The sequence below is a fragment of the Drosophila rhopaloa genome, unplaced genomic scaffold (genome assembly GCF_018152115.1).
Source record: "Drosophila rhopaloa isolate 14029-0021.01 unplaced genomic scaffold, ASM1815211v1 contig_150, whole genome shotgun sequence".
Lineage (NCBI taxonomy): Eukaryota > Metazoa > Arthropoda > Insecta > Diptera > Drosophilidae > Drosophila > Drosophila rhopaloa.
Window position 1 is genome coordinate 718,185 of NW_025335029.1, and position 25,496 is coordinate 743,680.

At 40.3% G+C, this 25,496-nt stretch overlaps 6 protein-coding genes across 8 annotated transcripts; 5 read left to right on the forward strand and 1 right to left on the reverse strand.

Annotated features, from left to right (window-relative positions):
• The first annotated feature begins 41 nt into the window (after positions 1–41).
• Positions 42–3,935, forward strand: LOC108043358. The gene is made up of 9 exons (XM_017122028.2): positions 42–254; positions 315–706; positions 756–841; positions 902–1,003; positions 1,052–1,577; positions 1,637–3,063; positions 3,123–3,294; positions 3,352–3,696; positions 3,757–3,935. The coding sequence occupies exons 1-9, from the start codon at positions 122–124 to the stop codon at positions 3,886–3,888; spliced, it is 3,315 nt and encodes a 1,104-aa protein (XP_016977517.2). The 5' UTR covers positions 42–121; the 3' UTR covers positions 3,889–3,935.
• Positions 3,936–3,943: 8 nt separating this feature from the next.
• LOC108043359 lies at positions 3,944–10,296 on the forward strand. Of its 3 annotated transcripts, XM_017122031.2 has the most exons (10): positions 3,944–4,188; positions 4,244–4,632; positions 4,711–4,796; positions 4,858–4,959; positions 5,014–5,304; positions 5,369–5,582; positions 7,965–9,352; positions 9,412–9,583; positions 9,639–9,983; positions 10,063–10,296. In XM_017122031.2, exons 1-10 carry the CDS (start codon positions 4,056–4,058, stop codon positions 10,192–10,194), a joined length of 3,252 nt encoding a protein of 1,083 aa, XP_016977520.1. In that variant the 5' UTR covers positions 3,944–4,055; the 3' UTR covers positions 10,195–10,296. The 3 variants fall into 3 exon arrangements, 2 of the variants coding, with proteins under 2 accessions (XP_016977520.1, XP_044312696.1); XM_044456761.1 differs by lacking the exons at positions 3,944–4,188; positions 4,244–4,632 and having other exon boundaries at positions 4,786–4,801; XR_006417387.1 differs by lacking the exons at positions 5,369–5,582; positions 7,965–9,352; positions 9,412–9,583; positions 9,639–9,983; positions 10,063–10,296 and having other exon boundaries at positions 4,711–4,801; positions 5,014–5,028.
• A 75-nt stretch (positions 10,297–10,371) lies between these two features.
• LOC108043356 (seminase) lies at positions 10,372–12,501 on the forward strand. Its single transcript, XM_017122026.2, has 2 exons — positions 10,372–11,022; positions 12,191–12,501. Exons 1-2 carry the CDS (start codon positions 10,404–10,406, stop codon positions 12,403–12,405), a joined length of 834 nt encoding a protein of 277 aa, XP_016977515.1. The 5' UTR covers positions 10,372–10,403; the 3' UTR covers positions 12,406–12,501.
• A 73-nt stretch (positions 12,502–12,574) lies between these two features.
• Positions 12,575–13,710, forward strand: LOC108043357 (seminase). The gene is made up of 2 exons (XM_017122027.1): positions 12,575–13,188; positions 13,465–13,710. The coding sequence occupies exons 1-2, from the start codon at positions 12,579–12,581 to the stop codon at positions 13,683–13,685; spliced, it is 831 nt and encodes a 276-aa protein (XP_016977516.1). The 5' UTR covers positions 12,575–12,578; the 3' UTR covers positions 13,686–13,710.
• A 419-nt stretch (positions 13,711–14,129) lies between these two features.
• On the reverse strand, positions 14,130–17,362 carry LOC108043353 (nardilysin). Its single transcript, XM_017122023.1, has one exon. It carries the CDS (start codon positions 17,329–17,331, stop codon positions 14,137–14,139), a length of 3,195 nt encoding a protein of 1,064 aa, XP_016977512.1. The 5' UTR covers positions 17,332–17,362; the 3' UTR covers positions 14,130–14,136.
• Positions 17,363–18,571: 1,209 nt separating this feature from the next.
• Positions 18,572–19,819, forward strand: LOC108043355 (seminase). The gene is made up of 2 exons (XM_017122025.1): positions 18,572–19,190; positions 19,473–19,819. The coding sequence occupies exons 1-2, from the start codon at positions 18,581–18,583 to the stop codon at positions 19,697–19,699; spliced, it is 837 nt and encodes a 278-aa protein (XP_016977514.1). The 5' UTR covers positions 18,572–18,580; the 3' UTR covers positions 19,700–19,819.
• The last annotated feature ends 5,677 nt before the right edge of the window (positions 19,820–25,496 follow it).

Consider the following 25,496-nt stretch of genomic DNA (forward strand, 5'->3'; position numbering starts at 1 on the left):
TTGTCTCAACTTTCAGATGTACACATACTCTCAAGCACAAACAACATAAATATATAAAACAAAAAAAAAAACAAAATATAAAAACTTTGAAAGAGTATAATAACACCGCGATTTTGGCAAAATGGTTAAGATGGTTAAGGCAACTGCTCCAACTCGAACCTCCGGTTTGATAAGTGAATCCGAAATGATGGAAGAGCAAAAAAAGTATACCATCCGTCTGCAAGATATTTCTGCTGCTTGTGCCATATTCAGAAGTAATTTTAATGAATGTAATTGAGAATATTAAAAAATGTTAATCAGTCGACTGTACTTAGAGGCACTTGATCAGTTTAGGGATCTCGAGGAAGAACGGACGAGACAAGATCGTTGGGATCAGTTTGTTCGTTGTGATGGATTGCCCAAGGCCCGATCACCAATCGAAATCCGATCTTTCTTGGCCAAGATTCGTCACTATGAAGATATCGAAGCCAATAATTCGATTGATTGGACTTTGGCGGTTGATGAGCGTAGTATTCTCACCCAAAATATTTTCCACAAGGATCTAACGCGATCGACCTTGGAGAAACAGATTGTCGATAATCCAGGGTCCTATTTTGAAAAAAATATAAGGAATTGTCTGGAAGTTTTGCGGCAGATTGATGCTCTGATGGACAACGAGGTGGAAATGGAGCGCATAAATAAGAATGTACAGATTGATATTTTGGAGGTTGGTGCATGTATGTGCAAGAGTGGATAATCCGTAGATCTAATTACAGGTCTACACAGATGTGCAACGAGAAGTCGAAAGCCTTTTTGATCGTCTTACTTATCGGATTTTAAGCGTGCAAAAAACCTACATGGAGTAAATGGATTTATTTTATTATGACATTTATATTAAGTATATATTTATTTATTTTTATAGATCCACCAATGGGGTAGTGGCTACGTGGAGCTACTTAAGCGATACATGGGGCTTGGATCTCTGGGGTCTTTTGAACGTTCCCATTATCTTTAAGCAATTGGAGTAAGTTTATCGAAGCTAAATTGTTACATTCACTCATCTCTTAATTAGAGTCCCAGCTATGTTGGCTGATTTTAAAGTCACCGGCGTTCAGGCTCAAATACCACTGAGTATCCTGTGCGATTGCCTTACTGTCCGCTGTGTCCACACCACCTTTGACCACCATTCAGAGGACGCGAAGAGCTTCGAGCCACCGATCGTTGAATCTGTCTTCGTTCCCAGTGCTGGAATCACAGATATGGAAGAGTCGATGGTTGGTGAGTGGCTGATGCAGCAGGACTTACAAGTGGAAACCCTGGATGCCATGAATCGAAAACGGGAGGAGTACGAGGAACTAATGCAGCTCATTGCCGAGCGGACCGAACAGGCTGCCAAGGAGGCAAAAGCCGGTAAGAGCGCCGATGGTACAAAGCGCATAAAGATAGTCATTCCGAGGACTCCGAAGACGGTGCCCCTGGTGCCGCAAGGAATGTTTCCCGAAATTTATAATGACTTTCTGATTCGTGAGCAGGCTCAGTTCAATAAGTTTGTGGACAACTACTTTCATCCAAATCATCTTAACATGCGGGTCGAGGAGGTGAGTTGAATATCGGACACGAACAGAACTAGGATAGGTAAAAAAGACAACACTTCTAGATAAATCTGCGCGAATATATCATCATTGGTGGAATCTATAATATTACCTTCGTGCGGCGACCTGACCAAACACATTTCGAGAAGTTTAACATTATTCTGCACGAGGATGGCCGTGTCTTAAAGATCATACCCGATGTGGTGGTGAAAGCTGAAAAGGACTTTCGCGGCAGCTCACGAGTTTCCGATTTCACCAGGATGACAATGAACGACACCATGATGAAGCTGGAGGATGATGAGCTGCCGTACTTCGTCGTTACCGTGAAGTTGCCGCCAGATCTCTGCAGGTGGGGCAAGCCCGAGGTCTGTCATTATTTGAGGGAGATAGAGACACCGCCCGAGCCTTTGGAGAGGCGAACCACCATATCGCTCAATTTAGTTGACACCCAACGAATATCATCTGAAATAGCCCAAAGGGAAGGCAGCTTGATGCGATCCACAGTGGGCAATCAGTTTAATCCAACTATCAAATCAATCCTAAAGCAGAGTACGGTCTATGCACCCATTCCTGAGAAAGGGTTACCCATTAAAGATTTTAAGCTGGAGAAAACTTTAAATAAGATAGAAGTGATGAACCTGAAAGACATTTGTTTGCCGCGCATAATCTCTTCATTTAAGTTTCCAAGCGAATTTATGGCAGAACAAAGTCTGTCAGATGCTCAAAAGTCTAAATCAAACCGCTTGATAAAAAGGGTTGAAACTGAAATGGTGGCGGAAGTTGATCGGCCATCGCAATATTTCGATTATAATATGCAGCAAGGACCAGAAAGGATGTTTCCCGTTTTTGAGATGGTAGCTCCTGTAGAATTTACTTCTGAGGATTATTCGACCCCCATCGATTCTTTAGACACAGCAACAGCATGTGGGCTTTTATCCACATTGGATACCATTAAAGAAAAGTATTTGCAGAAGTCGCGACCACTGCTAGATCAAGTCCAAATCATGCCAAAGAAGTTTGAGAAAAGGTTCGAAAAACAACAAGACATCCGACTAAGTACCTATAGTATAAAGACTAGAATGTCTGTTCCAGAGACAAAAGATAGGAAAAGTGTTGCTGACAGAAAAAGTTTTGGAGACGCGAATGTTAAAAAAAGTTTTTCAGATTTTATGTTTGGAAAGAGTGGTTCAGAACATACATTTCCCATTGAGAGTGGTCAAGAGCATAAGAGAGCCAGAAGGAGTGGATCTCTTAAGCGACGATCGACGAGAAAGAGTGGAAAGCTGGAGGAAATCGTTATTGAACCCCAAGAAAAGGAAGCGCCCATATTACTCAATCACTGGACGAAACAGTACATATTTGAATCTTCGATAGACCCCAAGACCAACACACTAACCTTTAGAACCGACCGTCTGGGGATGTTTGGATTGGCCTTTAAGCGGTACGAGCACTTTCCATTCAGTGAGTGGTGTCTGCAGCCCAATGATGATAAGTATGTGGCTTAACGTTCCGTAAGAGTCCCTAATAACTAAATCCTACATAAACTTACAGTCCAGATGAAATTATTTTAAGCCTCGATACATTTCATGTTCGAATGATCTTCTACATCTCATCCCAGGGAGTACGGGGTTATGTAACCGATCTGAGCAAGGGATACACGGCCAAGCCAGTAAAGTATCTGGAGATTGTGGAGCCAATCTCCGATTTTCGGGAATTGCGAAAGGTACGGATGTGTGGAGGATAACCATGATACCTATTTTAATACCAACTCCTTTCGCAGTTACTTGTGGAAAAGAATTTAAACATCTTTGCGCAGCACGATGCCTGCTATTATATAACAAATGGTTACTTCTCCATTAAGCACGTGGCCACTGAGCTCCACACCTACAATACCATGGCCATGCAATGCAAGCAGATGAAATTCTATCGATCCAGTTGGAATCGTCTCGCCCAACGCCGCGACATCATCATGGACATGAAGATTGCAAAGGACAACTCTGAATTCTCCGAAGTCACAATGCGTATTACACCCGAGAAAACTACGTTTGTCAAGATCACGGAGATATGTTCGGATGACATAAATGTAGTCAAGCTGCGTTACGAGGAAACTTGGAGGAACGTTAACGTGAGTAGCCATCATCCCCTTTTTAAAGAATATTATGATACACCTCCTTGTGAATCGCAGCACTATAATGATTTTAGTCAGGCCATCTATTCGATGAACCCACATGCCCTGGAGGGTTGCAATAAAGAAGCAATGCTTTTCGTCTACATTAAAAGGCTTCTCAATGAAATTCGTCCTTTAAGTTTCTCCTAAGTTGTCGGTACTTGTGTATAAATTTTGCATTAATTCATATCATAGCACTCAAGTGGTTTTTACAAAATGTCATTTATGTCAATTTCAATTACAAACTGACACGAAAGCACACACAAAAACACACACAAAAAAAAAACACAAAAAACACACACAAAAACAACAAAAAAATGGTAAAAAGAAAAACCATGGTTGCTCACAAATCCACCGTAGATCTTCTTTCGGAAGACGAGTGGATGGCCCGCAGAAATACATATATGCAGCGTTTGTCGGATCTTCGAATAAGCATAGCTTTTATTGATGGTACAGATAGGTAGATATTTTCAGATTATAAAGTTTCTTAAACTATTTTCCTCAGAGGCCATTGAGGAGTACAAGGAGCTGCAGAAAAAACAGTTGCAGGATGAGAAATGGAAAAGTTACATGGCCTGCGACGGTCAGCCCAATCCCAATCGTCCTGCAGAAATCCGGCAATTTGTCTACCAACTGAAATTCCTGGAGCAGGAGTCCTACAATGAAGACATCAATTGGGTTCTGTCGGTTGACGAACGCAGTATACTTTCTCATGCTCCTGATCGCAGCGATATGACCCGTAGGAACTTGGAAAAATCACGTCCAAACATCGGTCAGCTCTACGATGATAATGTGCAGCGTGTTCTGGAAACCATTGGACGTGTGGAAAGAGTACTCCGAAACGATGATGAGCTACTTCGCCTACCGACTTTTCAAGTCCTTGAATTAGATAAGGTAATACTTCACCTAAATAGGAATAATAGTTCTGAAAATACATCTAATAATGATTAAATCGTATCTATACTTTTCTAGATGCCCTCAGAGCTCCACAGTGATATAGAAACTTTCTTTGACAAGCTCACTTACCGGGTAATCTGTGCGCCAGAAGCCTATATGACGTAAGGTATTATAAGTTAACTAAAAGTCCAACCAATTTTAACTTTCGTATTTTTCTCGAAGGACTAAAGGAAGTATCTTGTCATACTACTGCTACAACTGCAGCAATTTTAACTTCCAGATATGGGGACTGCAGGATGTACCAATTCGTTTCAACTATATGAAGTAAGTGGTTTATTTTTATGGGATTTTTTGACGGAGTTGTTAACATAATTAAAGGCTACCGATAATTTGCTCCGATCTGGACTGCGTTGGTGTGACCCTTCAACTGCCACTTAGCGTGCTCTGCGACAATTTGACTCTGCGGTGTGTGCAAACCTTCTTCGACCCCTTTTCACAACTGTCAAAAAGCTACGAGCTAAACATGGATGGTTCTATTGTTAGTCCCAATTGTGGACTAGTTGACATCGCGGATAGTCTAATGACTGAATGGATGACCCAGATGGATATACAGGAGGACATCATGACGAAAATGAACACTGAGATGGAGATTTACAATGCGGCAATGGCGTAGGTTAAAATGTTGGTTAATGCTTAAGCTACCTAGCAGTAATATTTGAATCCTTATTCAAAGTGCTATTGCTCAAGCAATATCGCAAAAAAAAAAGAAACCGGATAAGAAAGGAGCTGGGAAACCAATTCCAAAGCCACCAAAAATGCCGCAAGAACTACTAGCTGGCACGTTCCCCGATCCTTACAAGTTATTCCTCGAGCAAGATAAGAAAGATTGCTCCGACTTCTTTAATGAATACTTTCATCCAGACCACTTAAGCTTATTGCCGTTTGAGGTAATGTACCAAAAATTAAAAACAATTAATATACGTTTTAATATTCGAGGACCTTCTGATCAATTTTGACTTTTTATACCCTTGCAGAGGGTATTATAATTTTGGTCAGAAGTTTGTAACGCAGTGAAGGAGACGTTTCCGACCCTATAAAGTATATATATTCTTGATCAGGATCAATAGGGGAGTCGATATAGCCATGTCCGTCTGTCCGTCTGTTTCAATACCGTTTGCGAGCTCAGTTTAAAAGCTAGCGATCTGAAACTTTCACAGTCGTCCTAAAACAAGTGTACGCAGATCAAGCTTGAAAATCTCCCCGATCGGACGTCTATATCCTATAGCTCCCAATAGGAACAATCGGATATATCTTGCAAGAATTGATGATATTTCGCGCAGTGTAAAAGCTATTGACATGAATCTTTCCAAATCGTATTTTTTTATGCATACCTTGATCAGGGTAAAAGCGCGTGGCGATCGGACGTCTATATCGTATAGCTCCCATAGGAACAATAGGGTAAAATCGGTCAAAATTTTATGTTTTTCAGAATATTTCTCGCTGTGTAAAAGCTATTGCTATAAATTTTTTCAAATCGTATTTTTTTATGCATTCCTTCATCAAGGTAAAAGCGCGTGCTGATCGGACGTCTATATCCTATAGCTCCCATAGGAACAATCGGATGTAACTTTCAAGAATGGAAGATATTTCGCGCAGTGTAAAAGCTATTAACATAAATCTTTCCAAATCTTATTTTTTTATGCATACCTTGATCAGGGTAAAAGCGCTTGGCGATCGGACGTCTATATCCTATAGCTCCCATAGGAACAATACGGTGAAATCGGTTAAAATGTAATGATTTTTAGGTTATTTCGCACAGTATACAATTATAAGCAATATAATTTATACAATTGTATAAGCAATTGACATGAATCTTTCCAAATCGTATTTTTTATGCATACCTTGATTAGGGTAAAAGCACGTGACGATCGGACGTCTATATCCCACAGCTCCCATAGGAACAACAGTGTGAAATCGGTCCAAATTTGTTGGTTTTCAGAATTTTTCGCGTAGTGTGTAAGCTACTGACATAAATTTTTCCAAGTCTTATTTATTTACGCATATCTTGATTAGGGTAAAAGCGCTTGCCGATCGGACGTCTATTTCTTATAGCATAGAAAAATAGTTAAAGGCTGCGAAAGTATCCCTTTTTTTCTATTTTTATACCCTTGCAGAGGGTATTATAATTTTGGTCAAAAGTGTGCAACGCAGTGAAGGAGACATCTCCGACCCTATAAAGTATATATATTCTTGATCAGGATCACCTCCTGAGTTGATATAGCCATGTCCGTCTGTCCGTCTGTCCGTCTGTCCGTCTGTCTGTCCGTCTGTCTGTTTCTACGCGAACTAGTCTCTCAGTTTTAAAGATATCGAATTCAAACTTTGCACACACCCTTCTTTCCTTTGCACGCAGTATATAAGTCGGAACGGCCGGGATCGGCCGACTATATACTATAGCTGCCATATAACTGATTAATCGGAAATGCCATAACTCTGCTGTTTGTTAAGTTAGGAAGTTGGGACTTTCTATGGGTTTTATATTTGGCCAATCAGTACGACGTACCAAATTTCATAAGGATCGGCCGACTATATCCTATAGCTGCTATATAACTGATTGATCGGAAATGCCATAACTTTGGTGTTTGTTAAGTTAGAAAGTTGGGATTTTCTATGGGTCTTATTTTTGGCCAATTAATCCGACCTACCAAATTTCATAAGGACTGGCCGACTATATCTTATAGCTGCCATATAACTGATTGATCGGGAATGCCATAACTTTGGTGTTTGTTAAGTTAGGAAGTTGGGACTTTATATGGGTTTTATTTTTGCCCAACCAAGCAGACATATCAAATTTCAAAGGGATCGGCCGACTATATTCTATAGCTGCCATATAACTGAACGATTGGAAATGCCATAACTTTGGTGTTTTTAAAGTTAGGAAGTTGGGATTTTTTATGAGTATTAAGAATGCATCATATGAATAATTTTGGAGAATATAATTTGCAGAATATTCTGCAAGGGTATTTCAACTTCGGCTCCGCCCGAAGTTAGCTTTCCTTTCTTGTTATATGACATTTTTGCAGTATAAAAGCAATTGACATCAAACGACGCAAATCTAGTTTATTTATGTATACCTTATTCCTTTCGCTACTTTTTCAGTTTTAGCAATTTCGTCAAAGTCTGCAAGGGTATTAAAACTTCGGCTTGCCGAAGTTAGCTTCCGTCCTCGTTTTCCATATGATTAGCTAAACATAAAACAAAACTGTATTATTCCGATTGATTTTCTTGCACATATTAATGAAGTTCTGTTTATAACTTTGAATTTATAGGTAAACCTGCGTCGTTTCATAATCATGGGTGGTGTTATATCGCTGGTCTTTGTGCGAGGAGCCAAGCACATTACATTCGATAAGTTTAATATAACGCTGCACGAGGACGGACGCGTATTGCGTAGGAAACTGGATGAATTGGATCTATCGTCGGAATCTAAAAGCCGGCTAAGCAAATTTAATATCCCCCAAATGAAGAACGATACCGACCAGGAGGAAGACTCGGAATGTCATCTGCATTTGGAGCCGGATGAGCTGCCGTTTTATTTCCTCACTTTTCAGGTGCCAAACCATTTGTGCCTTTGGGGCGAGCCTATGGTGTGTCAATTTGTTGTGGAGGAGATCGAAGAAGAGGAAAAGGAAGAAGAAATTGTATTTGAAAGGCTGGAAAAAAAGCAAAACAAGGTGCGCAAGGTTATCCGGAAGAAATCCGATTCTTTGAATAAGAAAACTGCTAGCGCTAAGAGTGTAATTGCGGCAGAAGTAAATCCAGAGGAAATTGATAAACCAAAATACCATCAGCCGGCACTAGAAACTTCAGTCAACATTTATCGTCCGACGGCGTTGTCCATGGTGCGACAAAGTGTTTTGGAATCGGAGGTAGTGCATCAGAGTTTAGTGAAAAGCTATGAGCAGCAGACGGAACCGGTATCCACGAGGAGGCTTAATTTTCTTAAGCAGCACTGCTTACCGCGGATAATATCCTCGTTTAAATTCCCGCGGGAGTTCATAGATGACGAGCTTGAAGAACAGGCCATGAAAAAGGGACCGTTCACACAGATTTACCGAAGACGATTGACCGGTTCTCTTACAAATGAACCCACTGGGCACCACCCCTTTAACTACGAAGATCAGTCGTTTCCCGAGCGAATATACCCAAGGTTCCCATTGGTAAGCCCCCTAAAACCGGAGATGGACAGCACGAAAGATGATGCAACAATGTACGGATTTATCCAACAATTGGACGACATCAAGGATAAATACCTGGAGGCTCCAAAGAAGATAGAGCAACAGGCCACAGCCACTGTCAGGATGAGCAGACGGATTTTTCACGAATTGCCCATTTCGAATCGACCTGGCCGACGAAGTTCTTATATGAGGAGGTCTACCAGACTGTTGGAATTGGATGATAACCCTATGGAAAGGGAGTTCGAAGCGTCGGAACCCAGTGACACTTTGGGAAAAATCAGAAAAGAAAGCATTGTTCGGAAGATTGAACCTATAAAGGTCTTCCATTGGACCACCAAGTTCATTCTGGAGTCCCAGTTCGATCGGGAGAGCAAAGTTCTTACTGTCAAGACGGATCGCTTGGGAAAGTTTGGATTCGCATACCACCGATACACCCATTTTCCCTTTCGCCACTGGGAGCTGGAAAAAAATGTGGATAAGTAAGGGATCATGATTTTCTAGTTTAAGAATAATCTTTACTTTCTAATTACCTTTGTAGCCAGGATGAGATCATCTTCACTTTGGACACTTACCTCGTGCGTGTTGTCTTCTTTATCAGCAAGGATGGTATACGGTGTCATGCAGTCGACATACCGAAGGAGTATATCGCCAAGCCGTTTAAGTATATAGATATTAAGGATCCCGTTTCGGATTTCGTCGAGCTGCGCAAAGTTTGGAAATGATTTATTCAGGGTTAGTTCTATAATTTAATAAATATCGTTACAGCGCCTTCAGGACATGAACCTGAATGTGTTTGCGGAGCTCGATGCATGTTTCTACATAGATCAAGGCTACTTTTCGCAGAAGCACTTGGCGGCGGAGTTGCATATTTATGATGCCATCGCCGTGCATGCCAAGCTGATGGAGTTTAGCCACAGTCAGTGGAATCGCCTGGCCTCGAATCGGGATCTGGTGCTTTGTCTACGGAACCCTAAGGATGTGCACGATGGGGCGGAGGTCACGGTTCGCGTAACGCCCGAGAATTCGACCTTCGTGGAGGTCACGGAACTCTGCACAGAAAATCTAAATGCGATCAGGCTGAACTATAGAAATACCTGGCGTAACATTGGGGTAAGCAATATCAAATGGTGAAGATACGTATATATTATTAGGAAAATATAAATCAATTAATATATTAATAACCTTATAGACCTATTCGGACTTGCATCAGCTGATCAACTCCATGTATCCGCATGCCACAGATATGCGAAACCGCGATGCCAACCAGATGTACTATCTCCGCCAGCTTCTGCAAGAGATTCGACCCCTGAGCTTTTCCTAGTACCGCGAACGCTGCTCAATTAACAACTGCCAAACAAATACAGACTACAGCGAACACTTTCAAATTAACAGCAATTAAAGTCAATTGCCATTCAACAAAGTATTTAATAACTTTCATTAGCTTTGCTTAAGTGGGTTCTCCACGCTCAGACGATGGGCATGGGGATTGGGGAAAAGATCTGTTTGCCTTGAGATAGTGTTTTCCATTCCATGTATCCAATGCAACGCATGCTAGCATGCTGCTTGCTGGCCGCCACTCTGTCCAGGATCGATGTCTTTGCCCGGGACATTGGGGAAACCATCGATTTGGAGAGGCTGGGCAAGTTAGTATTGCCCTCTGGTTTGCAGACACGAGTAGTCGGTGGTCATGTCACGACCAATGAGAAACTGGGCGGCTATCTTATAGCATTGCGCTACCAGAAGGAGTTCATTTGCGGCGGCACTCTTCTCCAGGACCTAATCGTCCTGACGGCGGCCCATTGCTTCATCGGCAGGCCAAAGACCGGCGAATGGGTGGCCAGCGGTGGCATCTCGAAGCTCAATGAAAAGGGTATCCAGCGTCAAGTCAGGACAATCATCAAGTCCGCCCAGTTTCGGGAAAGTGACATGAACATGGATGTGGCCATACTACGGCTGAAAAGCCCCATGAAGGGCAAAAATATCGGAAGACTGTCTCTGTGCTCCACGCCCCTTAAGCCGGGTCTGCAACTGGTGGTTTCCGGATGGGGCATGACCGATGCCAGAGGCGTTGGCCCGGAGACACTACTGCGTTCTGTTACGGTGCCAGTCGTCGATAAGAATAAATGCCGTGCTGCCTATCGGCAATCGGGTAAGTGTTATGGCTTAGAGAATAGGGTTAGCAACTTATCTAGCTTTGGTAGTGGAAAAAAATAATGGTTAGTTGGAAGCTCACATTATCATAGAAGTTAACTGAAATTATAAAAGGGTAGATACTTGATGGTGGGTCAATAAATTCAACAAATAAAGCACATTTTTATACCCGTTACTCGTAGAGTAAAAGGGTATATTGTATTCGTGCAAAAGTATGTAACAGGTAGAAGGAAGCGTTTCCGACCCTATAAAGTATATAAATTCTTGTTCAGGATCACTAGCCGAGTCGATCTAGCCATGTCCGTCTCTCCGTCTGTCCGTCTGTCTGTCCGTATGAACGCTGAGATCTCGGAAACTATAAAAGCTAGAAGATTGGCATTTTGCATGTAGATTTTAGGAGTTCCTACGCAGCGCAAGTTTGTTTCAAAATAGTGCCACGCCCCCTCTGACGCCCACAAGCCACAAGCTGTGGCCACAGTTTTGATGCTATTATGAAAATTTTAATTGATATGTATTTGTTTCGTCAATACCTATCGATTGGCCTAATAAAAGTTTGCCACGCCCACTCTAACGCCCAAAAACCCATTAAACGCTTAAGCCTGGCTAGCGCCTGCATTTCCGCCTTTCATGGCGCCATCTAACGGATGACTTTGGAACAGCTGGCCAAGGTGCTCAACAGAGTCAACGTTAATTCTCGATAAGGATTTCCATTAAAGGAAACGGAGTAACGGGTATCTAATAGTCGAGGCACTCGACTATAGCGTTCTCTCTTGTTTGTTCTGGTTAATGACTTTTGCGCTATTTATTGTTTTTCATATATTTCAATATTAAATCATAACTCGTTAGCACTTGAATCCAATTTACAAACTTTATTAAAATAACACTTTCAAATTTTTTTTTTTTAACTGTTTCTTATGATTTAGTCTGTGTCCGTGTTTTTATACTACCTTTTGTCATGGAAAAAGATTTGCAAACTTTAGTTTCAATATATTTTTTTAAATTGTATCTTTATGATTTCATTTAGTCCGTGTTTTTATACTGCCTTTCTTAATAGAAAAAGCTGTAGGCAAATTCGTTTTAATCAAATTTCCTTTCTAGCAAAGGAGTTTTAATTATTTTTAACAGAATTTTATAGGCTTTATAAAATTTTTTTTATTTTTTCGCAGTCAATTTAACAAACAGCATGTTCTGCGCCTCACTTTCGGGAAAAAAGGATGCCTGCACTTACGACTCTGGAGGACCATTGGTCTACAAAAATCAGGTCTGCGGCATAGTGTCCTTCGGAATCGGATGTGCCAGCAGGCGTTATTCCGGGGTCTACACCGATGTTAATTACATAAAGCCCTTTATCGAGAAGAGCATTAAGGCGTTAAAACGTTAAATAAATTGAGAAATTGTATGGGGAAAAAAATAAATTATAATAGAATACCCATTTGATTATGTATTAAATAACTGAATTTAGTCTCGCATTAGTGGCTTTCTCTACGCTTATTTATTGCATTAAGTTGGATATTTATTTTGGCAAGTGTCATTCCGTTCTATTCCCTATATCCAATGCATAGCCTTCTAGCTTACTGCGTTCTGTCTGCCGGTCTATATTCGATTCATGTAGTTGGCCAGGACATTAATCAAACCATTGATGTGGAAAAGCTAGCCAAAATAGTGCTGCCCTCGGATCAAGAGACCCGCGTTATTGGCGGTCAGGTGACTACGAACTCAAAGTTGGGTGGCTATCTAATGGCACTGCTATACGAGAAAGAATTTGTTTGCGGCGGCACTTTGCTGCGGGAACTCATTGTCCTGACGGCAGCCCATTGCTTTTTGGGCCGAATGGATATTCACGATTGGGTTGTGGTTGGCGGCATTTCGAGACTTGACCAAAAAGGTATACGCCGCCAAGTAAAGGACTTTATTGTGTCCGATAAGTTTAAAGAGGAAGACATGAATATGGATGTTGCTGTGATGCTGCTGAAAAGTCCTATGAAGGGCAAAGATATCGGAAAACTAGCGTTATGTTCTACGGCCCTTAAACCTGGCATCGATCTGAAAGTTTCCGGTTGGGGAATGACTGTTGCCAAAGGCATAGGAGCACAGACATTGTTGCGCACTGTTACAGTGCCCATTATTAACAAGAGGAACTGTCGAGCTGCCTATCAGCCAATGGGTAAGCTAACACGTCGGCCTTACTTATTTGGAAATTAGTTTGGTTTTACACAGTTTTGCCATATTTCCAAACATAAACTTGAGATTTATCAAATCCATTTTTATTGATATGAAACAATACCCTTATTTCATTTCAAAATCCCTTTTAATTGCTTTGATCTTCAAATTATATCAAAAACTTTATAGCCAACCCGAAAATCCTCCCCGATTTCAAGAACACACCTAATATATAAGATTTTAAAAGATACATTTTGGTTTTATTTTTTTTATTGTATAGCCGAAATAACAGACAGTATGATATGCGCTGCAGTCCTTGGAAAAAAAGATGCATGCACCTTCGACTCTGGTGGTCCGTTGGTGTACAAAAAGCAGGTTTGCGGCATTGTGTCCTTTGGCATTGGATGTGCTAGCAGACGTTATCCTGGCGTCTATACGAATGTCATTCACGTGAAACCATTTATCGAGCAGAGCATTAAGACCTTGCTTGCAAAGACTTAAATAAAAACTGAATTCATAAAACGAAGTCATTAAATAATTTGTTGGCTGTGTTTCGTTTCGTTTTGATGTCTATTATTGGAAGGGCCAGTTTGATTGCACTGCTTTTTACCTTTTGACTAGTAGTAACTCTCAGCAGGATAAATCAAATCAGGAAAGTAACTTAAGCTTAATAAAGTCAAACAAAGGGTTCCCTACCCACACAAGGATAAATGTCAGATTTTGACGAAACTAAACAACTATATGTGTTAAATAAAAAACTTTATTGCAACTAAAATTCTATTTTTGTTTTTGTGCTCTAGTTATAATCGTCATTATAAACATTAATTCTTTGTAATTGCTATAAATAATCAAAAGACAAAACATAAAGCTGAATATGTTGAGCAAATTATTGAAACCTTTCAAAAACGAATGGTGACCAATGCAATTATATTTATTGCTAATTGTATAATTGTTAAGATTTGTTTGCAAGGTTTGGATTAGTGTTGATCAATGGGTAGACATAGAGCGATTTTTTAAAGGCGGAAATGTCCTTAATGTTCGAAGGGTCATCGCTCTCTCCCAAAAACTCAATTTTGATCTTATCGGTCAATGGCTTCGTTAAAATTTGATGACTCGAGATGTCACGCTGTACATCCTCCAAAATGTCTGCCAAAGATCCGGAACGACTGGTGTTTTGAAAGGTATTTTGGCTTGTTGCATCTGTTGGTAAAATATGCTTTCCCACAACTTGCACGGAAAGTTTTCTTAAATTATTTTTATCATAGTCATTCAAGAAAGTCAAAACATCATCCTTCGTTAAAATGTTTAGCATTTGAATTTGCATTTCCAAACGATTGAAGAAGTATTCCTTGGTAACGATTTCACTCCAATTTCGCATTACTTCCTCATCTAAGCTGGTGTCGCCCAGCCTTTTTCCACCGATTAGAGTTTCTCGAATATTCTGGAACTCCATATCACTCATCTGTGAGACAAGTTCAGACATTCGAGACCTAAAAGCTTCAATACGTTGCTCTACATATTCAGCTTTATGTTTTGTCTCTTGAGTGTTTATGGTAATTAGAAAAGCCATCACACCAAAGCCAATTCGCTGATGTATCCCTAGACTGTAACCCAACTGCTCTTGGGTCCGTAATTGATTGAAAAATGGTTCCTCTACTATCAACTCTATCAGATCCATCAAACATTCTAGTTTCAGATCACTTGGTCCTATTTGATAGTAGTTTGTTATAATTGTATTTGAGTCATCCTCATTAAGAGTTTTGGCCTTTAAATAATGAGATCCTAAAGGCAATTGCAGTAAGTTATTATCCAATGCCGATAAATTCTCTACTTTTTCGCTGTTATATGTGAGAAGAACTTTTTCCATTAAATCTTTTGCTTGTTCTTCAGTGAAATTCCCTTGTATTAAACTTTTTACATACATATTCTTATGAAAATTATCCTTAAAGTCTTTAACATCATCGACTGTTATAGCATCGATCACCTCATATTTGGAAATCATGCTAAAACGCTGATTTTCCAATACGCTAAGGCGCAAATCAAGGTTAAGAGTTTTTCCGTTTATCAGACCATTATATATTTGCCGCTTCTTAAGATCCTTGAACGACTTAACTTGAGCCACATCCAATTCAATAGTTCGCATTACGTTTAGTATTATCTCTACCAAGAGGGGAAGCTTCTCATTATAGCCACTGACCCGCATTACCAATCCTTTATCACCAATATAAAGGCCATAAGTTAGACCTGCTTCTAAGGCTGGATATAATTGCTCGGCAATTGTGAATTCAACTAAATAGGTGTAAAGAACACCGAGCATATAATGTTTAACACTCTCCCGAACCAACGGTGTAATGAAGTAAAGATTTATGTAACCGTCGGGTAGATGGAAAATGTTATCCTGCCGAAACCATAGCTCGCATAAATCATTTTTAATTAAAGCTTTAGGACTCCTCGATATATGTGGTTTTCCAGCTTCTTCCCAATAAAGTGTAAAATCAGTCGTTACAAATGGATTAGGTTCCGGGTAATGTAGTTCCTTTAATGTTGATGGTTTGTCCCACATAGTTATCCATTTTGCGGGCATAGAAATGGTTTTGAATTGAGTTCCAAACCATGGTTCTTTCTGATCGTAATCATTCTGTTCATACGGTATATAGGATGAAATCATTATATTAAAATTGAACTTATTAATGTGATCTTTTAAAAGCTGAAAATCCGATTTATCATATTGAAAATAGAGCTGTGGTCCTGAAAGTACATCTTTTGATGGAAGGTAGTTAAAGTTCTCAACAATACTTTGAACATTATCAATAGAGGGTACTTCAATTTGAAACCGAAAATTGTTATTAGCAATTTGTTGAAATTCTTTATAAGAAGCCTCAAGTTCTTCACTGTTAATAAGAAGCTTAATCCATGAAAATGTGGCTTCCAATACTTCGTCTAGGTGTTCAAACCCATCGTCTGTGAGGTATATACAAATATTGAATAATGAGTATATAGAGTTTGAGTCAAAACTACTTCCTCCAACGCCTGACATTACGCTAATGCACCAGAGACGTCTACGTAAATACGAACATAAACTGCCTACTCCCTCATAACCAATCAATTGGGATATAAAAGAGTCCGGTTTACTGCGATAAAAATTCTTCATTGGTGGCAAAACCCAAGTTAACTCAAGTCTGCACACATCTTCCACCGGCTGCACTAATAATACGTCCTTAAAGAACTCTTCTCGGAATGCCTTTTGGTAATTAAATTTGGATACGTCCTCAGCATTCACCTGGCTAATGGGTATATCTGCGCAATGGCGAATTAGCAATTCCTCTAGTTCGTCTAATGAAAGTTGCGCTTGAATTGCTACTATCATTCGATTCGAACCGTAATGATTTCGACAAAACTTGTGAAGTTCCTTGTGCAGCTCGGTATCATCAACGCCCTGTTGAAGAGATTTAAAATTACCCCAGCTAAAAGTGCCATGTGGGTATTCATCACTGGCTAAGCTGGCCAAAATCTGATCTCTTCGGACTTCGTCTCTCATAAAAGTCTGTTCGAATTCAGACTGGACAGCAGAACGTTCGCGATTCATGGCATCGGGCAGCATTAGCGGAGCCTTTATCAAATTCATAAAAAGATCCATACTCCTATCAAGGTGGGATTCATCCACCTCGAAGTAGAAACATGTCTCCTCGTTCTCAGTATGCGCATTGCTAAAGCCCCCGCTTTTCGTTACAAACGAGTCAAATTCATTCTCAACCGGAAATTTCTCAGATCCCATAAAGATCATATGTTCCACAAAATGAGCTAATCCCTGATATTTGCGTGGTTCACTAAATGATCCAACGCCAACAAGTACTGCACAAGCCGCTAATTTACCATGAAATTGCTCGATCGAAGAATTAACACTTTCGCGGGACTCTCGATGGATTGGCGGATCGTCAATAAAAGGATCTGATATAAGCATGGCCCGTAGTCCATTCGATAAACTTAAGGCTCGGTAAAGTTTTCTGTCTCCATCTGATTTGTCTGGCTCATCATGATATTGGACCACAACTGGGACCGTACTTGCAGCAGCATATTGTTGACGATTCAGCCATTTGTGTACTTGCTTGTTAATTCTTCTTAGGCCGAGCCGCGGCTTAAAACACATCTTTGCAACAGTGTTAACGAGTAATTTTAAAAATATATATTTCACTTACATTATGAAGACTTTTTTTGACAGCTAAACGTAAGCTATAAGGTTTGTACTTAATAAACTTGCTTAATAGTAAACTTTAAGAAGAGAGAACGCTTAAGTCGGGTGCCCCGACTATCAGATACCCGTTACTCAGGTAAAGGGAGTGCGAGGGAGATGGAGATAGAAACTTTGATCACGCATAACTTTTTAACGAATGGTCCGATTTGGAAAATTTCTTCTACATTTCGATAGGTATTGATAAACACAATAAAACTGCATTTTTACTTTTCCGAAATATTTAAATTTTTAAAATCGTATATAAGCGATTGTAGGCGTTAAAGGGGGCGTGACACCTTTTTGAAACAAACTTGCGCTGCGTAGGAACTCCTAGAATCTGCATGCAAAATGCCAATCTTCTAGCTTTTATAGTTTCCGAGATCTCAGCGTTCATACGGACAGACAGACGGACAGACGGACATGGCTATATCGACTCGGCTAGTGACCCTGATTAAGAATATATATACTTTATAGGGTCGGAAACGCTTCCTTCTAGCTGTTACATACTTTTGCACGAATACAATATACCCTTTTACTCTAGGAGTAACGGGTATAAAAATAAAATACGTTTACGAAAAATCACAGTGAGCTAGTAAACGACTCAGAAGTTGGGAGTTATCGGGAGCTATAAGAAAGCAGATTCTAGTAACACCCACAAATCGAATAATTCTGTATTTTAATTTATTATTGTGGGCGTAATATATTTAATTTGTTATTTAATTTGTTGTATTAGTTATTAAGAAATTAAAGCCAAACGGCGTATTACGGTCAGTGACGTCAGTGCTTGAGATCTGCCGGACGTCAGGTGGCGCCGGAACTTTTTTTTTTGCCACGTCAAAGGCGCCCTCTGTTGGAAGTATATTTTTTTATATTGGTCAACGAAGTATCAGGTATCTAATAGTACTAATAATAGGAACTTGTCTACAGCGTTAGTGTTGGTTTCTTATTAAAAGTTTTTGAAATCATTGTAAAAATCCGATTTTTGTTCTCTGTGAACCCATTCATTGTAAATCGTCATATTTTAATATTCGGATAGTCCGAAGAGCATTAAGACTTAATTAATCCCAATAAAAGTATTTTACTACGGCCATTGGTTTCGCTTAAGCAACTTCTATACGCTAAGATGCGGATCGTTTGTAACAAAACATTTCATTCTGTAAACGCCATGCAACGTCTCCTACTTTGCTGCCTGCTTTTTGGCACTATCCTTATGACGAATATCCATGCTCAGAACATCAATGAGACCATCGATTTGGAGAAGTTAGCCCGTAGAGTGCTTCCTCCCGCTCTCCAGACGCGTGTTATTGGTGGCCATGTGACGACCAACGAGAAGTTGGGTGGATATTTAATGGCACTGAGTTACTACGGCTTCTTTATCTGCGGTGGCACCTTGATCCGGGATAATATTGTCCTGACGGCGGCCCACTGTTTTGAGAACCGGGAAATTAAAGAGGGTTGGACTGTGATCGGTGGCATCTCTAGACTCAACGAGCATGGTGTTCGCCGCTCGGTGAAGAAAATCATCAAGTCCGCCGAGTTCAGAATGGAAAACATGAACATGGACGTGGCTGTTTTGCTGTTGAATAGGCCCATGGAGGGCAAATCCATCGGTCTACTATCACTGTGCACTACGCCATTGACTCCTGGCAAGACACTGGTCGTTTCCGGCTGGGGCATGACAGATCCGTCGGCCAGTGGTCCAGCTCAATTGCTGCGAACGGTCACCGTGCCTGTGATTGAGAAGAAGTACTGCCGCGAAGTCTATCAGGATTCAGGTGAGTCAATGTTGAACATTGTACTTCAGATTAAGATTTGGAGACCTGAAAGTATTAACAACAAGTGTACTACTTTATCCTGATTTAAAAATATTAACCTATGATTTTTTTAATCGCATGACTGAGTTCATATATTTCCGCAGGTTATATGAGTATTAATATTTAATGGGTCTCAAGTAACCTATTGTTTTATATTCTTATTAATTATTCAAAAATAATTTTTTGAAACCCATCCTATTTTAAGCATAAAATTTAATGTTTAATTCCACTTGTCCTGTGCAGCCTCCATATCGAACAGCATGTTCTGTGCCTCCGTTTTGGGAAAGAGAGATGCCTGCACCTACGACTCTGGAGGTCCATTGGTCTACAAAAACCAGGTCTGCGGCATCGTGTCCTTTGGAATCGGATGTGCCAGCCATCGATTTCCAGGCGTCTATACGGATGTCTTTTATGTTAAGCCCTTCATTGAAAAAAGTATAAAATCGCTGCTATCGCACCGAACCGGTTAATAAAATCTCGGCAATAAGGCATTCGGAGCATAATTAAAAGAGGTCTTCATTTTTATATTTTATATATCAAAATGTTTTGAGAATCTGATTTAAGAATATAAACATTTTTTTAAAACCAAATTTAGGTTATATTACTCTATTTAAACGTTTGAGAAGAGTAATATGCACTAAATTCTTTAGTCTTTTTATTTAATTTAAAATGAAAATAAATAAATTTTCTTTTCAGAACCAATACTATTTTTGGTAAAATCAAATATTTGTTTATTATAATACATCATTTAATGTTTAAAGCAGTTTTAGATGGCAGTATGCAAAACTGATACCATTTTCTATAATTTTTATACGACTTTCCCTTTGCCTGTCTTTTTTGCATCAATATAAATGGCACAACAGCTTGGGCGTTAATTGTTGTCATTATGTGCAAGTTTTTGCGACTTTCGCGCCAACAATCGCTGGTCGATCGAGTCCACTGACCGTTGGTAAACCATCGACTCCTTTGGGCCATTGCGTGCAGGCGGCAGTCGGCAGCTCCTTGCTGATCATTGACTGATTCCATAATTGATTGGTCCCGGGACGCTGGGCTGCAAAACTGCGGCCTGTTCTTCTGGCCGTGGGGCACAATTTTTTAGAAACGACGTTCGACGACTTGAGTACTTTTACTTTTGCTCCTGGCCACCATCGAAATGTAAATTAGCCGACCGAGTTGGCCAAAAAGCGGGACTACCAAAAATTTATGTGGCAGGCCAGAAGATCGCATGACTGACGGCCTTTCGTCCTACGGAGCTGCGTTTTTGAATTAGTTTAATAATACAATTAATTGTTATTTATAGCTTCCTTTGCGCATCGCAAACGCAGCATTTAAGGGGAGAAATCTTTTAGCCAGACGCAATTTTGTGGCACGCAAGGGCCAATTTGGAGGGGCCACAGGTAGAAGGAATATAGAACTGGCTTAACGGTTCTCAGCTGGGCCTAATAATAGAGTTGGCCAAGTTAGTTGTGATGTGGGTGAGGGATAGCCGTCGGAGGAATGCTTCTGGAGCGGCTCCTTCCATCTGCGCCACAGGATGCTCCTCGCTGGACTCTGAAGAGCGGCCATAACCAACATAAATATCCACAGCAATGACACTTTCCATCCCTTCCCGCGGCGCTGGTTCGCATTAAGTTTATTTATCTACTTTTAAATGGCATTTTCACTTGCATATAATTCTCCTCGTTCTCCCTTGTAATGCGCAATGGAAACAAAGGCAACATAGTGTAACAGCCGCCATAACAGCACGAAGATGCCCAGATACTCCAGACTCCGCACTCCATGACTACCATTTACCACTACTATTTTTAGTAGTGTCATAAATTTATGGCACATTGTGGCAGTGGCAGTGGTAGTGGCAGTGGTAGTGGTAGTGGCTAGGCCTCGACTTGGCCCGGCTCACGTGGAGCAGCCTGGAGGATGCTGGGAGCTGGCCTTAACATGCAAAACAACATGCTAGCTGGCACCTACTTTGCCCATCCAAAGAGATTTACAGATGAAGTCGTGGAGGATGAATGTAACCAACGACGACTCCATGCCATTTGCCAATCAAACAAATCAAATAGGTAGAGCGGATTCGGTTACATGGGTTTATAGATCCCATTTCGGATCTGTTAATTAAAAGATACACACCGACTTCAATAGAACAGAAAGGCAAACAAATCTTTGGGCTGAACAAACACTGGATCAATAGCGGCACTCTGTGAGATACATTCGCTGGGTTTTACGATGCGCTCACTGTTTCGAGTGTTTGACTTGGCTTAAAAGCCAATAAAATTTGTTGTTAATTGTTTTGGTAAATTGAAAATTAGGTTTTGGGAAAAATCATCGCTCAAGTATGCATGGAACGAGTTCAGGTTTGCGTTTGGTATCGGGGTTCCCAGTTTTATGTCTGTTTGCCCAGCGCATTAACTTGGCCACTTTTAATGAACTTTGTGAGAGGCACCATCTGCCGCCAGCCGATCGAGCGGTCATCAGCGGTCTTAGCCCTTCCAAACGAGACAAATCGAATCGTTTTGCCGAAACCAAGATGAACTTTAATCGGCTTAAATGTAATTTAACTTATTTCTATGACTTCAGACCCATTCCCTCCGTGGACCAGCAGAAATCGGTTAATTAAAGTTGTACAAAGTTCCAAGCCGGTTTCATGCCGCGTTGAATCAACAAATTGTAAACTTTTCCGTACTATCCAACTAACTGAGGATTGGAGGGCTGAATGGCGAGGGGCGGGCCGTTCAAAAGGGGGCCATCATTTGTACTTACTTAAGTGCTTGATCATGCTGATATCATCACCTGGCAACTTTCCTTTGTGCCCCACGTACCCACAATGCAATTAGCGGGGTCTGCAGACGCCAGGTGGTCTCCAGTCTCTCCCATCTCCACTCTCATCGCCGCTGTGACCCGCAATCTTAAATCGAAAATCACCAAGAATCGGTAAAGAAATAAATACAAGGAATGTAATTTGTATTACATTATGGGTGCAGCGAAGTTGAAAGCGGGTGCGAGTCGAAATCGCTGTGCCCTTCTTTGCGATTTTCAAAACACTGACTTGAACCTGTCAGTGCTCTTCTATATTATTCTCACTTACTTAAAGATCATACATATATACCCTTCCATGTGAATCTGTAATAGCTTACTTATTTATACCTTAGATTTTTATATAACAAGTCCTGTTGGGTTTCCATGAAACTCCAAATTATAGAAGTTCCACTTTAAATTTGCTTTAAACTTGTTTCATGTATTTTATATTCAAGTAAATTTTCCTAAAGCTGTTATTTTTTAATGAAATTTATTTAAAACAAATTTATTATATTCTTATAGATTTTTTCCTAAATAATACTTTTTCATCTAAACCCATATACCCCATTTAAGGGCACCGCTGCCTCAAAAAATCGAACCGCTGTGTTGACAGTTATTGATCGATGATATTGTAAACACAATGTTCAAATTAATTTTTATTTCGCTCTCTGTTTTTGTGCTTTCCTCTGATCTGTTGCCTTCAATTGTACAAACTCACTTTGTTGATTTTTAATTGACTTTTATTTTGACTTCGGCGGTTGGTCTAATGAATCCGCTTAAGCGGCTTCTAATGCAATGGACTTCCCCGTTTTTCATTTTCCTCGTTTTTCCTCCATCTGCTCCCTTTCAAAGTGTCAGAGGGAGAAGAGCTCAACGTTCCAATAAGTGACACTGACTAATTCGGAACCATTAATCTCCGAGCTGCTTAGCGTCAGTCATGCTGGCCGCGGAGCCATCAATACGCATCAAAATCGAATGCGAATTGTGCATGTTTACACGGACGGGAATGCACGCACAGGTGAGGTGAGATTTCTAGATATCCAGATAAATTTCATTACAAGTACTTGAAAATTATTGAGCTTAAAGAAGAGCTTTTACCTATGTTATATGATTACTATTATGATATCAGAAGTTTTAAGAATAAAAAAAGTTAGTTTTAGTTACTTAAAAACAATAAAATATATGGGTTTTGTTCACCCCATGTATAATTTCATATAAATCATAACAATTAAAAATTCGATTATATTAACTGTTCAATTGTATTTTAAATTAATCTATCTTAGACAATAAATTGTAAGACCTGATTACAGGTATTTAGATGTGTAGATTGTAATATGTTAGTAATTTATGGTTGCAACCCTAAGTACTACTATTTTGAATGCAGCTGTATCTTTAGAGCCTGCATGACGAATGTGCGACCGCTGTGTCTCGGTTGGGTGTCGGTCGTTTGGTGTCTCTGATTTGCCTCCATTTCTAAGCCCAGTACCCAGTACCCAGTACCAAGTGCCCATTCCGATTCTCATAGCCTGGACCAAACCCATTCCCGTTTCCCATTTCCGCGGACATTTGAGTCGAATGCGGTTGTGGACGTGAATCTGGACGCAGACGTGGACAGGGCGTGCAATTAAGCCGCGTGTCTGGCAGTCAACTAGTCACTCACTTCGGCCAGCGATACTGCGTCAGTCCGTCAGTCAAATACTCGCTTTAATTTCGCTATCCGCTCGATTTGCGAAAACAGAGGAAAAAATACAGTTTTGAGGTTAACAATTCTATTTACCAATTAAAATCGCAGTAAAAATAAAGTTTTTTTTATGGATGGATTTTTAAGAGATCAGCCTGCACAGAAAGAAAGGTCTCATGCCAGATGTGGATGATATTTAAAAGTTATACTGAAAATTAATATATTTCTTAATATATTATATTTCTTAATATAAATGTAACCTACCATCACTTACTATTACAATAAATAATATATAGTTCATTTTGATTTAAGAAAAAGGAATTGTGAAGAAATATGTAAAAAGAAAATATGTGAAAGAAATATGTAAAAATCGTTTTCAGTGTATAGCTTCATGAGTTGCTGGAGCTGCATGACTACCGGGCATAATTTCTGCCCGACCGAACGAAATATGCGCCCGAAATGAACACATTGCCAGGTTGGCGGTTCTGCGCACGCGCACGGTTGTTGGCCAGGCCAAGAGGCCCCTTCGTGGATCCCCGAATCTCCCCTTACTTCCTTCTGCATCCCATACTCCAATCTGCGGTTCATTTTGGCCTGGCGACACTCGTAACCGCAGGGCGACGGCGCAGCCCGTTTTCGATTAACGATGACCATGGATGAGGACGAAGGCGAGGACGCGGATGGAGGCAACTTGAGCGTGTGCCAGCCAAGCGAAATGCAGTTGGAGGCCCAACCGATCATTCGCGGAGCTAGAGCTAGGCCACACTACGAGAAACTAAATATAATTAATTTAAAGGCAATATATTAAACGCTTCTTATGTTTTATCTAATTGATTACTGGCATTAATTGTAAGGTATTGTAATTTAATCAGCTATGTTGTTTAACTAGAAATATACAAATCTGCTGGTTTTACTTTATATAAAAAGGTATGTATTCAAGCTAAAAAAATAAATAATATAAAAGGATGATTTTTTCTAATGGTTAAGTTAAGGTAATTTTTATAAATGATAATTTAGGTTAACCCTTAAAAATGTGTTTTCAATGTGTGTCTATTGGTGTCTATTGAATTACTTATCCATATTTAAACACTAGTTTTTGTACTGGTTCTTTTTCTTAGTTATTACTTGATCTAATATTTAAGTTTTTGACCAGTGTAAGTCCAAGTTGAGGTCTGAGTCCGTGGCAACGCCTTCGGTTTACATTTTACAATCCTAACAAGGTTAGGCCGGCCGATAAACGGAGCTGCACTCGTTTGGTTATAAGGCTAGGTTGTGATCTGAAGTTTCCAGCTGAAGTTGCAGCCGAGGTGGGAGCCGGAATGGCAGTTGGGGGCTGGGGATCGGAACTCGGAGCTTGGAGCTTGGAGCTGGAGGTGGCACATGCCTAACCAGCGACCACGCTGCTATGCAAACACACACACTAGGAGCGGAATGGTGGCCATGGCTACGAGCTGTACATACGGAATTGCACATTAAAAATGAGCAATGGGAGTGGGAGGTGGGGAGTGTGGAGTGCGGAGTGGAAAGTGGGGGCAGAATGGGGAGCGAGCGGGTTGATTCGAGCCGAGCGATGTCTTTTTCTGTGGCAGAACAAGGTTGGCCTGGCCTGCTACCTCGCTGCACTGGAAAAAATTGTCAACTTTTAGGCCAAAGTCCAAAAACCTACCAAACAAATAATCAAAATTTCCCGCTTTATTAACCATTTTGTTCTTATGTTTTTTTTTACCCGAACTTATAATCTGCATAAAAAGATTCGGTTTTCGTTTGTGTAAAAATTTTTAATAATTAAT

Bases quoted from the DNA above. Each gene is read 5' to 3' on its own strand.
- LOC108043358 (XM_017122028.2), top strand. From the start codon at position 122: ATGGTTAAGATGGTTAAGGCAACTGCTCCAACTCGAACCTCCGGTTTG. The intron at 255-314 runs GTAATTTTAATG...GACTGTACTTAG, and splicing joins TGCTTGTGCCATATTCAGAA to AGGCACTTGATCAGTTTAGG. The intron at 3,064-3,122 runs GTATGTGGCTTA...ATAAACTTACAG, and splicing joins CTGCAGCCCAATGATGATAA to TCCAGATGAAATTATTTTAA.
- LOC108043359 (XM_017122031.2), top strand. From the start codon at position 4,056: ATGGTAAAAAGAAAAACCATGGTTGCTCACAAATCCACCGTAGATCTT. The intron at 4,189-4,243 runs GTACAGATAGGT...TATTTTCCTCAG, and splicing joins AAGCATAGCTTTTATTGATG to AGGCCATTGAGGAGTACAAG. The intron at 4,960-5,013 runs GTAAGTGGTTTA...ACATAATTAAAG, and splicing joins ATTCGTTTCAACTATATGAA to GCTACCGATAATTTGCTCCG.
- LOC108043356 (XM_017122026.2), top strand. From the start codon at position 10,404: ATGTATCCAATGCAACGCATGCTAGCATGCTGCTTGCTGGCCGCCACT. The intron at 11,023-12,190 runs GTAAGTGTTATG...ATTTTTTCGCAG, and splicing joins TGCTGCCTATCGGCAATCGG to TCAATTTAACAAACAGCATG.
- LOC108043357 (XM_017122027.1), top strand. From the start codon at position 12,579: ATGCATAGCCTTCTAGCTTACTGCGTTCTGTCTGCCGGTCTATATTCG. The intron at 13,189-13,464 runs GTAAGCTAACAC...TTTATTGTATAG, and splicing joins AGCTGCCTATCAGCCAATGG to CCGAAATAACAGACAGTATG.
- LOC108043353 (XM_017122023.1), bottom strand. From the start codon at position 17,331: ATGTGTTTTAAGCCGCGGCTCGGCCTAAGAAGAATTAACAAGCAAGTA.
- LOC108043355 (XM_017122025.1), top strand. From the start codon at position 18,581: ATGCAACGTCTCCTACTTTGCTGCCTGCTTTTTGGCACTATCCTTATG. The intron at 19,191-19,472 runs GTGAGTCAATGT...TGTCCTGTGCAG, and splicing joins CGAAGTCTATCAGGATTCAG to CCTCCATATCGAACAGCATG.